A 10,263-nucleotide genomic window follows, 5' to 3' on the forward strand; every position below is an offset into this window, starting at 1 on the left:
TTTAATTTGAAGGAAAGGTTTATTGGCCTGTGTGGGTCAGTTCCCTGCACTGCCAGGCCGGGGGGTGCCTGGGGCAGGGGATGCTGTGGCTGCAGCCCCGGGCTCTGGGTGGGGGCTGCTGCTGCCTTCGGCTGCTTTCACTTGACACACCTCCTGTCAAAACAACAGAAACGGGGGAAGTGAATCTGCCAAGCTGCCAGCAACAGGAAAGACAGAATTTACTCAAGAAAGAAGGAGTTTTCCTCTCCCCTTTTAGCTGATTATGTCTAAGAGGCCTTCCCTGTCCAAGGCACAGACAATGCTTGCCCAGGCACCCAGCTCCTGCTGCTGCCATTTTCCAGGCCTGTGCTGGAAAGAGGAAAAAGTTCCTGGGGCAAAGCTGGGCTATGTGTGCTCTGAAGGAAAGGGGGAACTCAGACTTTGGGGGAAATAAGTGAAAACCTTGTGGTTCTGTTAATGCCTGCAGCTGACAGGGGGCTTTGTGAAGCTGCTCCTGTGCTCTGCTCACATCCACCTCCTTCAGCCTGATCACAAAGGGCCCCAAAATGTTTTCTGTGTTTGGTTGGTTTTTTACTCCTCAGGTGCACTTTCTTACTTTGGCCAGTAACTGCCAACCCCAATTGCACCAGAGCTTGTAAGCACAGACACTCCTGACTAATTCCCCTCATTTTGCCCAAATTTAAATGTGATCCAGAGACTGCAATCTGCTCAGTCCCCAGCTGTGTGCAGTTAATGTAGAGGAGCTGGGCTCTGCCTCCCAGGTGCTGCTTGTTTGCTAAATTGGAGGAGAGACCTGTCCCAGGTGCAGCCCCATTCCCAGGGTTCCACCCTCTGTCCTGTCCTCCATTCCCCTGAACGCCTGGGGCAGGTTTAAAAGCAGCTCTTGAGGCTGGAGAGGTGTTGGGGACAATGTTGGGTCCAGCCTGGTGGCTTGGAGTGGGTTTTGGGCACCTCTGAGGACTCAGAGCCTGCAGATGTGGGTGAGCAGGTGACCAGGACACAGCAGCAAAGGTAAGATGTTCTTCACCTTCGCTTTGCAAACAGGAGCCCCTGCCAAGCTGACTCAGGGTCTGGGTTATTTCCAGGATAAAATGTCTTAAATCAGGTGGCAGAGTGAGAAATGGACCTGGTTAATGTTTTAGTGGAAAACCTGAAGGAAAAAAAATCCTTGGGGCCTCCTGCTCTTTCTGCAGCTTCTGGGGACAGCTGGCCCTTGCTAGGGGGCAAACCCAGGGATTTCAAGGCACAATCAGTAACTTCAGGGCAAAAATCCCTTGCCTTTTGGCAGGGGTGGCAGGCTGTTAGCAGGGCTGCCAGAGGAGATGCTCAGTGCAGGCATTTGCTTTAGGGCTGCTATTTCAAACCTCAGTTGAAGCAAGCCTGTGATGATTTAACCCTCTAAATAACTTCCAACACCTTGAAAATGTGTCTGAGAGCCCAGTTTGGAGCTGGGAGTGCAGCTGGGCTCCTGCAGCCCTGCCTGGAGGTGGTTTTGGTGATTTTTGGTGGCTCAGGGTGCTCAGTACCGTTTTCCAGGGCGCGTACACGATCTGCTCTGCCCTCAGCCCCAGGCACCCGGCGTGCTGCTCGAATTCCTCCCGCTCTGCCGTGCTCAGGCTCAGGTTCCTGGCTGGAGAAGGATGTGTCAGGTGTTAGATATGGCCTGGTGGCCTCAGCACAGCCCTTGGTGTCCCTGTCCTTGCTGCCCCAATCCCCAGCAGTGCTTGCAGTGGGTGTGCTCTGTGTGGGGGTCTCTCACCCCCACAGTGAATCCACCTGAACAAAACCAACCCTGGGCATCTCTCCCTTAACCCTCTCCCAAAAACCTCTGGTCCTGCATGCTTAAAGGGGTTGCAGGATGGTTTGATGCTCCTGAAGTGTCAGGAGGGACCAAGGTGGAATATGGAGGCAGTTTTCTATATGTGCCTTCAAAATCTCTTAAGCAACTGCTTTGCAGCCTGGCAAGGTGATGGGGAGCCCTATTGGGGTCAAAACTGCTGCTTTATGGGTTTGTGGTTAAATCTGATCACTGCAAAGCCACATGCTCTGCCCTGGGAGGTAAATACTGAAACATCATGGGTGGCTTGAAAATATTGAGATTTTACAATGATATCGATGCTGAATTGTATTTGCTTCCTGTTCTTTGAATATTTATGCTGTAGGTGGGCTTGGTCTTTAACTTGCTTTTCCTGCTCTGCTAAGAGGTGTGGGGTTTAATGGGGTTTGCAGATCCCCTGACCCCTGGAGTGTTGATTTCAGGAAAGTCACTGACTGTTGGTGATACCAAGCTGCTGTATGGCTTTAGTTGATAACTTTGTGTGGGTGTGCCATGATAGCTTTTAATGACTTTAGGATGGAGTTCCATACCATAGAGATACTGCCCCAAATAGGTCCTTTCCCTCTGCATTTGGTACTGGATGAGTAAAAGGTTTTCAGAGCTCGTGTTCATCAGCATCCCCTCAGTCTGCTGGGTCACGGCTTGGAGAGAACAGACACAGACAGAACACAATAACTCAGATTTGCAGTGCTGCAGCAGCAATAAACTCCAGGTGTGGCAGTGTCAGTAGTCTCTGGGATTCAGCCTTCAGGAAAAATGTCCTGAAATAGGGTGATTTTTTTTTTGGCTCTTGGTTTATATAAATTATATTTATTGAAAATGGGGCTGGGGTGTGAAAGAGCCAAAGTTGCTCATCTCCCGTCCTGCTGTTGGGATGTGCTGGGGCTCAGGTGTGAGGGGTCAGTGCAAACGTGTCCCAGGGGCTGCAATTCCCACCCCAGACTGGCTCACCCACCTCCTCAGCAAGGAGGAAGAGCTCAGAACCAGAGAGGCTTCCTTAATCCCTGAAACCTGCCCTGGGTGTTCCCTCCTGCCCCCGAGGGATTGTGAAATCACTTCACAAACAGGATGGGGTTCTCCTGCAGGGATGGGAGCAGGCTGGCTCCTGGCACAGCTTTGCTCTGGGGGTTTATGTGGCTGCAGAGCAGGGCTGTGACCCTGGAGCAGCATTTCTGAGTGTCTTCATTTGCTCATTTCTAAAATAGTAGTGTTCTGGATGCTCTTATATAGGAACCATAATATTAGTATTGGAATATTAGTATTTTTCCTTATTTTTGTGAGCAATCTGTTTTGCTCAAAGCTAACAAAGTTATTAATTTCTCTAAAGCACTCATCAAAACCTTTATCAAATTCCCTTCATTTCTGTGGTTTCTGACACAAAGTGCTGACCTGAAACCATAAAGCAGCTGTGCCTACATTTATGGATATCAGAAGGGCTGCTAAGACATAAAAGCTAAGTTACAACACCAATACTAGTAGGGCTAATATCTAAAATTACTACAATAGCAAATAAATGAGCAGCATAACCAACTGATCCCTGTGTTATTTGCTGTTGTAGCAATCTAAAATTACTAGAATAGCAAATAAATGAGCAGTATCACCAACTGCTCCCTGTGTTAGCCTCACAATATCCTTAACAGGATTTCCACCTTGCAATCTCATCAGGTACACAGCTCTGGGGTATCACAATTCTGGGCTGAGTCCCCCTATCCCCTTTATTCCTGGTGCCCCCAGGGGCAGGAATAACCTGGGTGCCCCCGGGTTTGGAGCCCACCGAGGCTTCAAACAGGCAGAGACTCTGGAATAAAATACATCAGATAATGTAAAACGGGGAAATGGGCCCTTTGTGTGTCTGAAACCGTGGGCTGGCTGTTAACCCCTTCCGTGCCACTCACCGTTCTTCACCAGGGAGGCGTTACCGGCAGTGACCTCCAGGTAGGTCAGGTTGTGGGTATAACATTGGTCCCCGCTGGAGAGAGAGGGGAAGGGGGCGATGCTGTTGTGTGGAAGGAGCAGCAAAGCCCCAGCCCTGCCCCGGGCACCTCTCGCCTCCTCCTCAGGGTTAATTCCTCTCGCTGCTGTAATCAAGGCGTTTCTCTCCCTCCAGTGGCAGCTCACGGTCCCAGCCTTGCCATTGCTCCCCCACCCCTTGGCGGTCAGGCAAAGTTTTCCACCCTGAAATAACTGAAACCTCAAAGTGCTGGCACAGAAAAATTCATCCCCGAAATTCTGACCCTGTGGGGGAAACAGCTTTTGGTGCCTGGCAGGGTCAGCAGCCGTGGCACAGGGACTTGTGGAAAGGTTTTCTCCTTGCCTGCAGGGCTTGGTGCCCGTGAGACCTCCGTGCCCTACAAAACTTGTCTGAACCTGTTTGATCTGTTGAAATAAATGAGTAAATAAAGGGGACGAGGGAGAGGGTGCACAGAGCAGGCAGCAGCGACTCCTTTTGGAGAAACCACTCTGGAACCGTGCTCGCATTTTGTGCTGGAGGCTTTCAGGGCAGCAGCAGGGAGGGGATGGGTTCGGGGCACGGGGCCCGCATCTTACACGGCCACGAAGTGGCTGATGAGCAGCTCCTGCCCGCCGGGCCCCGGCTCCAGGCGCAGCAAGGCGTGGTCGATGAGCAGCATCTCCACCTGGTGCTGGGGGAACTGGGCAGCCCCTGCCACGTACAGCCAGGTCCCGGGCAGCTGTGGGGGGGGGGACAGGAGGGTTTGCAGGAGAAACTCTGAGATTTCCACCCTCCCCGGGGCAAAATTGATATTCGCGGGTATTCCGCTAGGGCTCTTGCGTTGGCAGCGATAAGGTGAAATATTTGCAAATGAAAAAAACCAGCTGGGTGTGGGGGTTGGGAAAGGTGCTGGCACCGGCAGGGACAGGACAGCCCGGCTTTGTCGTGGGGGATTTGCACCCAAAACCACCCAACCCACCCGCCTTGTTTCTGGGAACCTGAGGAAACGGGGTCATTCCAGGTGTTCTGCGCAGCAAACCTTTCCCGTTTGCTGCAGGTGTTTCACCGACAGCACCTCGGGGAAGCAGAGGGCACACGGCGGGGTTCTTCCCTTCCCCGGGGGCACACGGTGGGGTTGTGCCCTTTTCCATGGACACGGCGGGGTTTTTCCCTTTCCCATGGACAGGGTGAGGCTGAGCAGAGCCCCCAGGCTGGCAGCAGGCGGGGGCAGCCCCAGCCCCGTTGTTTCCCCCTACCTTGGATGCCGTGTCGCCGTCCGGGCGCTGCGCTCCGCAGGGCAGCGCATCCGCGGGGAGCAGCGCAGCCAGCGCCAGGACGGCCGCGAGTGCCGGGCCCATGGCTGTGCGGGACAGACGGACGGACAGACACACAGACAGTGCTGCTGGCTCTGCTGGGAGGGGACAGGATGGGCCCGGCCGGATCTGCCCCGGTGTCGCAAGCGGTGCCCGGGTGAGCCTCGGGCTTGGCGCCCGCCCCGGCCGGGATGGGGCTGCGGTGGGAGCGGCCTGATGGGGATTGCGAATCGGTCAATAGGCTGGTGATTGCAAATCAATAAGCTGGTTGTTATGAATCAGTGAGCTGGTGATTGCAAATCGATAAGCTGGTTGTTATGAATCAGTGAGCTGGTGATTGCAAATCAATAAGCTGGTCGTTATGAATCAATGAGCTGGTGATTGCAAATCGATAAGCTGGTTGTTATGAATCAGTGAGCTGGTGATTGCAAATCGATAAGCTGGGTGATTGTAAATCAATAGGCTGGTTATTGCGAATCAATCAATAGGCTGGGTATTGCAAATCAAAGGCGACTCGGACAAAGGGGAGAGAGAATGATGCATCTGACTCCATCATCAGACAGCTAATTAATTACTGTATTATGCTATATTATGTACGTTGTATCTAAACTGAATCTGCCCTGCGCTCACTCCTGCTGACACTGCACTCATCTCTGATTCTCTCGTGTCTGTCCCGTGACAGTCCCCCCCCACACACCTGGCCCTGATGAGCCAAGGGAACAAAACATCCTCACTCTGGGTAAACAATCTCCATATTGCATCCCATTATCCCATTCCCATCGCATTCTACTTTGGCACAACACAGGCGCAGCAAGCGAGATAAGAATTGTGTTTTCCTCCTTCTCTGCTTGTCCCTCTGCTCAGGGGCATGTGAACACCACAGCTGGTGATGCAGTTACTGCATTTAAAACTCCAACCTGCCCTAAATCTGCCCATTTCCCCCCTGAGCAGCTGCTGTAGTCACCTTTTGCTCTGCTGTTCAGATGTGCATCCCCTCCCCAATCTCAGGCAAAGCCCAAGGCTGTCACATATTTTATGAAAAATCCTTTCGTTATAATCTTTTCTACTGAGAAGCTTCGGCTTCTCCATGTTTTGCTGCTTTGGAATGTGATTTGGAGAACTGTTTACCCAGCATGTGAAATTGTTTTTACTTGGCGACCAATGACAGCCACCTGTGTCTGCTGAGGCTGTGAGCAGTCACAAGATTTTATTATGATTCCTTTCAAGCCTTCTGGTGAAATCCTTTCTCCTACTCTTTTAGTATAGTTTTAATATATAGTTTTCTTTTAATATAACATATATAATAAAATAATTAATCAGCCTTCTGAAACATGGAGTCAAGGTTCTCATTTCTTACCTTGTTGGGATTGCCTGCAATTCCACACAAGGGGGCTTTGAAGAGAAGGTGTTTTTGCTTTCCTTGCCAAAACTGTCATTAAAAGTGGTGTTTAGGGGCCTCAGGGGTCACCCCTGTCCTGTTGGGCACATCCCCAGTGCAGCTCCTGATCGTCCCTGTCCTGCTGCTGTCCCTGTGTGTCACACAGGCAGGTCCTGCTTCCCTGGCATTTGCTGTGCCTTTTCCTCTCTGGAGCCTCCCTGAACACTCTGCTCTGGCTCTGGGTGTGGGTTTTCCCCATCCTCTCCCCTTTCTCCTCCTCAGGGACACCAGGGGAAGGGGCAGTGTCACCTCTTGTCACCGATGCTGTACTGGGAAAGATGTGAACAAGGAATTGTCATCCTCTTGATTTCTCAGCCAAGCCAATTCCTTAAAGAAGAGATGGTTTTGGAAAAGTAGAAACTAATTCTATGCTGGCAGGTAATTGTTCTTCCCTGGATGATTTTATCTGAGAGTAAAGTTAGCTTTCCTTATGCTAAAATAAGAATCCTTGTCACTGGTTTCCCATTCACTGGGCTGTTACTCTCAAAAGAGTCCCTATTTGCAATGATTTAGTACAAGACAAAAAAAAATTTAGAGGACACAGTTTGTGTCCACTGCATGAATTTTCCTTTTTTAACTTTATGGGGATTTCTTTTGTAAATTACCCTTGACAGAATAACTGATGGTGTGTTAGCCCCAGCCAATGCTGTGTGGTGCAGCTGCTTGTTCAGGTGCCCCACAGCCCTCTGCAGTGGGATGAGGAGAATCAGAAAAAGGTAAAAAATTGTAGTTTGAGATGAGATTGGTGTAGATGGAGCCTGGTGGGGTTTGGCTTGGAAATGTGGATGCTCAGGTGCTGGCAGTGCTGTGTGGGGCAGGCCCAAGGGGGTTGGCAGGTTTGTGTCACCCTCAGGGGTTGGCAGGTTCCTGTGTCACCCTCAGGGCTGGGGGCTCCTGTCCCAATGTCTGAGGCTGGGAGGGTCCCCTGGCCCCCCAGAGCTGGCTGAGGGCTGTGCCTCTGTGCCCACCCTTGGCCCGGGCTGGGCTTTGTCTGGGTTATTATTTATTCACATCCCTGGGTGGGTTTGGATGCAGCACCACGGGCAGGGCATGGAGGGTGTCCCAGAGGAGATGGAGCAGGAGCAGCCAGTGGGTGAAACACAGGACTTTATTTTGGGCTCATGAGAACAGTGAAACTGGGTGTTTAGTGCAGGAGGAAAAACCAAAACATGGATGGGATAAATAGGATAGGAGGTTCTGAGGCTGTGCTGGGACTGCAGGAGGATGAGGATGGAGCAGCTGACCCGGTCCATGGGGTTACCCCAGCTGAGGATCTGCATTGTCTTCACCCCTGGGCAGGGGACAGGTGTGCTGGGGAGAGAGGAGAGATGTCAGCTCCAGGGGGAGAGGAGAGATCAGCTCCTGGGAGAGATCTCAGCTCCTGGGGCTCCCCCCAAGCCCCCAGGAATGCCTGGGCTGGGGGCTCGGGGGCAGTGGGGATGCCCAGCAGGGAAGTTGTGCTGTGAGGGACTAAACTCAGAAAATCCCCCAGAGCCCCATCCCAGCTGGGAACAGAGCCTGGCCTGGGGCTCACCCAGCCAGGAGGGGTTGGTACCTCTGTGGAAGCGTGGAACACCTCCTGCTCAGTGAAGCCCAGGCACCTCAGGTGGGCTTTGAACTCCTCCAGGTGCTCCTTGCTCACGTTGGGTGTCCGTGCTGTCAGAGAAATGGAAAGGAGGGAAGGAAATGGAGTTTTAGGGTTGCTTTGCTCCTGGGTGATCCCTGTAGGGCAGATGGGGAGCTCACTGCCTGTTCCCACCTTTGCCCTCTCTGTACAAAGGGAAAAGGGTCCCTGCCCCTTGATCTGCTCACCTGAGAGACTCAGATTTGGGGAGTCAATGTTGATGTGGTTCAGGATCAGCAGGTCTTTGTCACTTTGGATCACTCTGGCCGTGGAAGCCACCCCATTATCATCAACTGCAAGGGATGGAGAGAGTGAGATTTCCCCAGTGGTGAGGATCCACCCCATGCTGAGCCTCATCACCTTCCATCCTTGCCCCTCATCCCAGTGGGGACCACTCTGGTCCCACAGTGCTGCCACAGATGTGCTGGGTGGGGGAAGAAATTTATTTCCCCCACCTCCAGATGTGATTTTAAGTGTAAAAGGCTCAGGGTGACACATACTGGGGGCAGAAGCAGGAGGGTTCAAGGGCTGGCTGAGTCCCCTGTTTTCCCACCCCACCCCATTATCCCACTCCCATATTCCCATCCCATTATCCCATCCCATCCCAGTGGAGCTTTACCATGCACCAGGGTGGAGTTCTCCTGGAAGACCTGGATCTTGCTGAAGTTCCTCACCACACAGGTCTCGTTCCTGTGGGGCAGAGAGGTCAGAGGCAGCAACCCCCCCCCCAGCTTGCCCCAACCAAACCTGAGGGATCTGGGACACGAGCAGGGCTGCAGAGCTTCAATAAATGAGGCACAGCTGCTCTCCAGCCCTGAATTTGTGGGGTGTCTCATCCCAGAGGGTGGAAATGCCCCTGGGGATGGGGGAGCCAGCTCAGGGCATGAATCCCCGTCCTTACATCCTGATGATCTCAGTGATGTTGAGCTCGTCCTCGTGGCTGCCAGGAGAGAAGGAAAACGCCTCGAAGGTCACTGCTCTCAGCTCTGCCAGGTGAGGGGGGTACCTGGAGGCACCAGCGATGTAGAACCACTGTCCCAGGAGCTGCAGAGGGGAGCAGAGAGGGGAAGGCTGTGCCAGGTTCACCCCCAGGCACCCCTGAGGGAAAGCAGAGGCTGTGCCTGATGTCCCAGGAGCAGGGACAGGGTGGGATCCAGGCTTGGTGAGGGTCCCTGGGCTTTGTCCCCTTTCTGTTGAGGCGCTGCTCCAGCTCCCAGCATGGCCAGTTCTCTCTGCAGTGCTGTTTCTCCTGCTCCAGGCCAGGCTGTCATTGCTTCCCTCCCATTAAAACCTCCCGAGGGATTAAATTCTGTTTATGCAGTGAAGGGTTTGCGGATGGAGACTCCTGACCTGAGCCACCACCACTTGAAGGACTTAAAATAGAGTGGTGAGGCATGGGGATGGTGCTGCCCAGCCTGGTTTGCTGGGAGATGGAAGCAGGAACCCCCCAAAAGTGCCTGGTCATGAGATTGTGGGTGCAGAGCTGCAAGGCTTCACAGGGAAGGGGTGCCTTCCCTGTGCAGCACTCTGGAATTTTTTAGGAAAACAAGCATGGGCAGGCAATGAGATAAAGACATGGTTCTCCCATCACCTTCTCCTGTGTCCATGAGGGCTGGGGGCTGACAGGAAGGGAGAGGATGACGCCTTGGCTGAGGCAGGGCTTACCTGAGGGATGGTGCTGCTGTTGAAGGTGACGGGGATGAGCGGGGCGCAGCTCTGGGGCTCGGTGGTCAGGGCCAGGGGCAGCCCCAGGAGGAGGGTGAGGGTGGCCAACATCTCCTGGCTGTGCAGGAGGATGCTCCTGCTCTGCCAGCTCAGCTCTGCCCCTTATATAGGGCTGCAGCAAGGCTGGGCATCCCCAGCACCAACGTCCCCGTTCCGCTGCTGGGCTGTTTGCTCAGGCATGAAGCAACAGCATGTGGAGGAAATCCAACTTGCAAAATCTTGGATTTTTCCAGCACAAAAGGAGGAAACAGCCCCCCCTTGCCCCAACCTTGTGCTTCCCCAGTGCAGGCTTTTGTTCTCAGAAACTGCAATTAATTTTGTGGGTGCCTGGCAAAGCGCTCGGCAGCTTCAGGTGTGTTTGGAGAGCTTGGGGAC

General features: G+C 53.1%; 2 protein-coding genes across 2 annotated transcripts; both read right to left on the bottom strand.

Moving 5' to 3' along the window:
- On the bottom strand, positions 1 to 5,306 carry LOC135454860 (alpha-1-acid glycoprotein-like). The gene is made up of 6 exons (XM_064727416.1): positions 5,045 to 5,306; positions 4,385 to 4,527; positions 3,733 to 3,806; positions 2,368 to 2,478; positions 1,527 to 1,630; positions 1 to 153 (listed from the first exon to the last, which is right to left on the bottom strand). Exons 1-6 carry the CDS (start codon positions 5,144 to 5,146, stop codon positions 37 to 39), a joined length of 651 nt encoding a protein of 216 aa, XP_064583486.1. The 5' UTR covers positions 5,147 to 5,306; the 3' UTR covers positions 1 to 36.
- Positions 5,307 to 7,630: 2,324 nt separating this feature from the next.
- LOC135455148 (alpha-1-acid glycoprotein 1-like) lies at positions 7,631 to 9,960 on the bottom strand. Its single transcript, XM_064728082.1, has 6 exons — positions 9,829 to 9,960; positions 9,065 to 9,207; positions 8,783 to 8,853; positions 8,352 to 8,456; positions 8,095 to 8,195; positions 7,631 to 7,850 (listed from the first exon to the last, which is right to left on the bottom strand). The coding sequence occupies exons 1-6, from the start codon at positions 9,937 to 9,939 to the stop codon at positions 7,797 to 7,799; spliced, it is 585 nt and encodes a 194-aa protein (XP_064584152.1). The 5' UTR covers positions 9,940 to 9,960; the 3' UTR covers positions 7,631 to 7,796.
- Positions 9,961 to 10,263: the final 303 nt, after the last annotated feature.

The sequence above is a fragment of the Zonotrichia leucophrys genome, chromosome 17 (genome assembly GCF_028769735.1).
Source record: "Zonotrichia leucophrys gambelii isolate GWCS_2022_RI chromosome 17, RI_Zleu_2.0, whole genome shotgun sequence".
NCBI classification, from domain to species: Eukaryota; Metazoa; Chordata; class Aves; order Passeriformes; family Passerellidae; genus Zonotrichia; species Zonotrichia leucophrys.

Bases quoted from the DNA above. Each gene is read 5' to 3' on its own strand.
- LOC135455148 (XM_064728082.1), bottom strand. From the start codon at position 9,939: ATGTTGGCCACCCTCACCCTCCTCCTGGGGCTGCCCCTGGCCCTGACC. The intron at 9,208-9,828 runs GTAAGCCCTGCC...TCCCCTCTGCAG, and splicing joins ACAGCAGCACCATCCCTCAG to CTCCTGGGACAGTGGTTCTA. The intron at 7,851-8,094 runs GTACCAACCCCT...CTCTCTCCCCAG, and splicing joins TGTTCCACGCTTCCACAGAG to CACACCTGTCCCCTGCCCAG.
- LOC135454860 (XM_064727416.1), bottom strand. From the start codon at position 5,146: ATGGGCCCGGCACTCGCGGCCGTCCTGGCGCTGGCTGCGCTGCTCCCC. The intron at 3,807-4,384 runs GTAAGATGCGGG...CTCTCTCTCCAG, and splicing joins ATCAGCCACTTCGTGGCCGT to CGGGGACCAATGTTATACCC. The intron at 1,631-2,367 runs GTATGGAACTCC...ATCCTTCTCCAG, and splicing joins TTTGGGGCAGTATCTCTATG to CCAGGAACCTGAGCCTGAGC.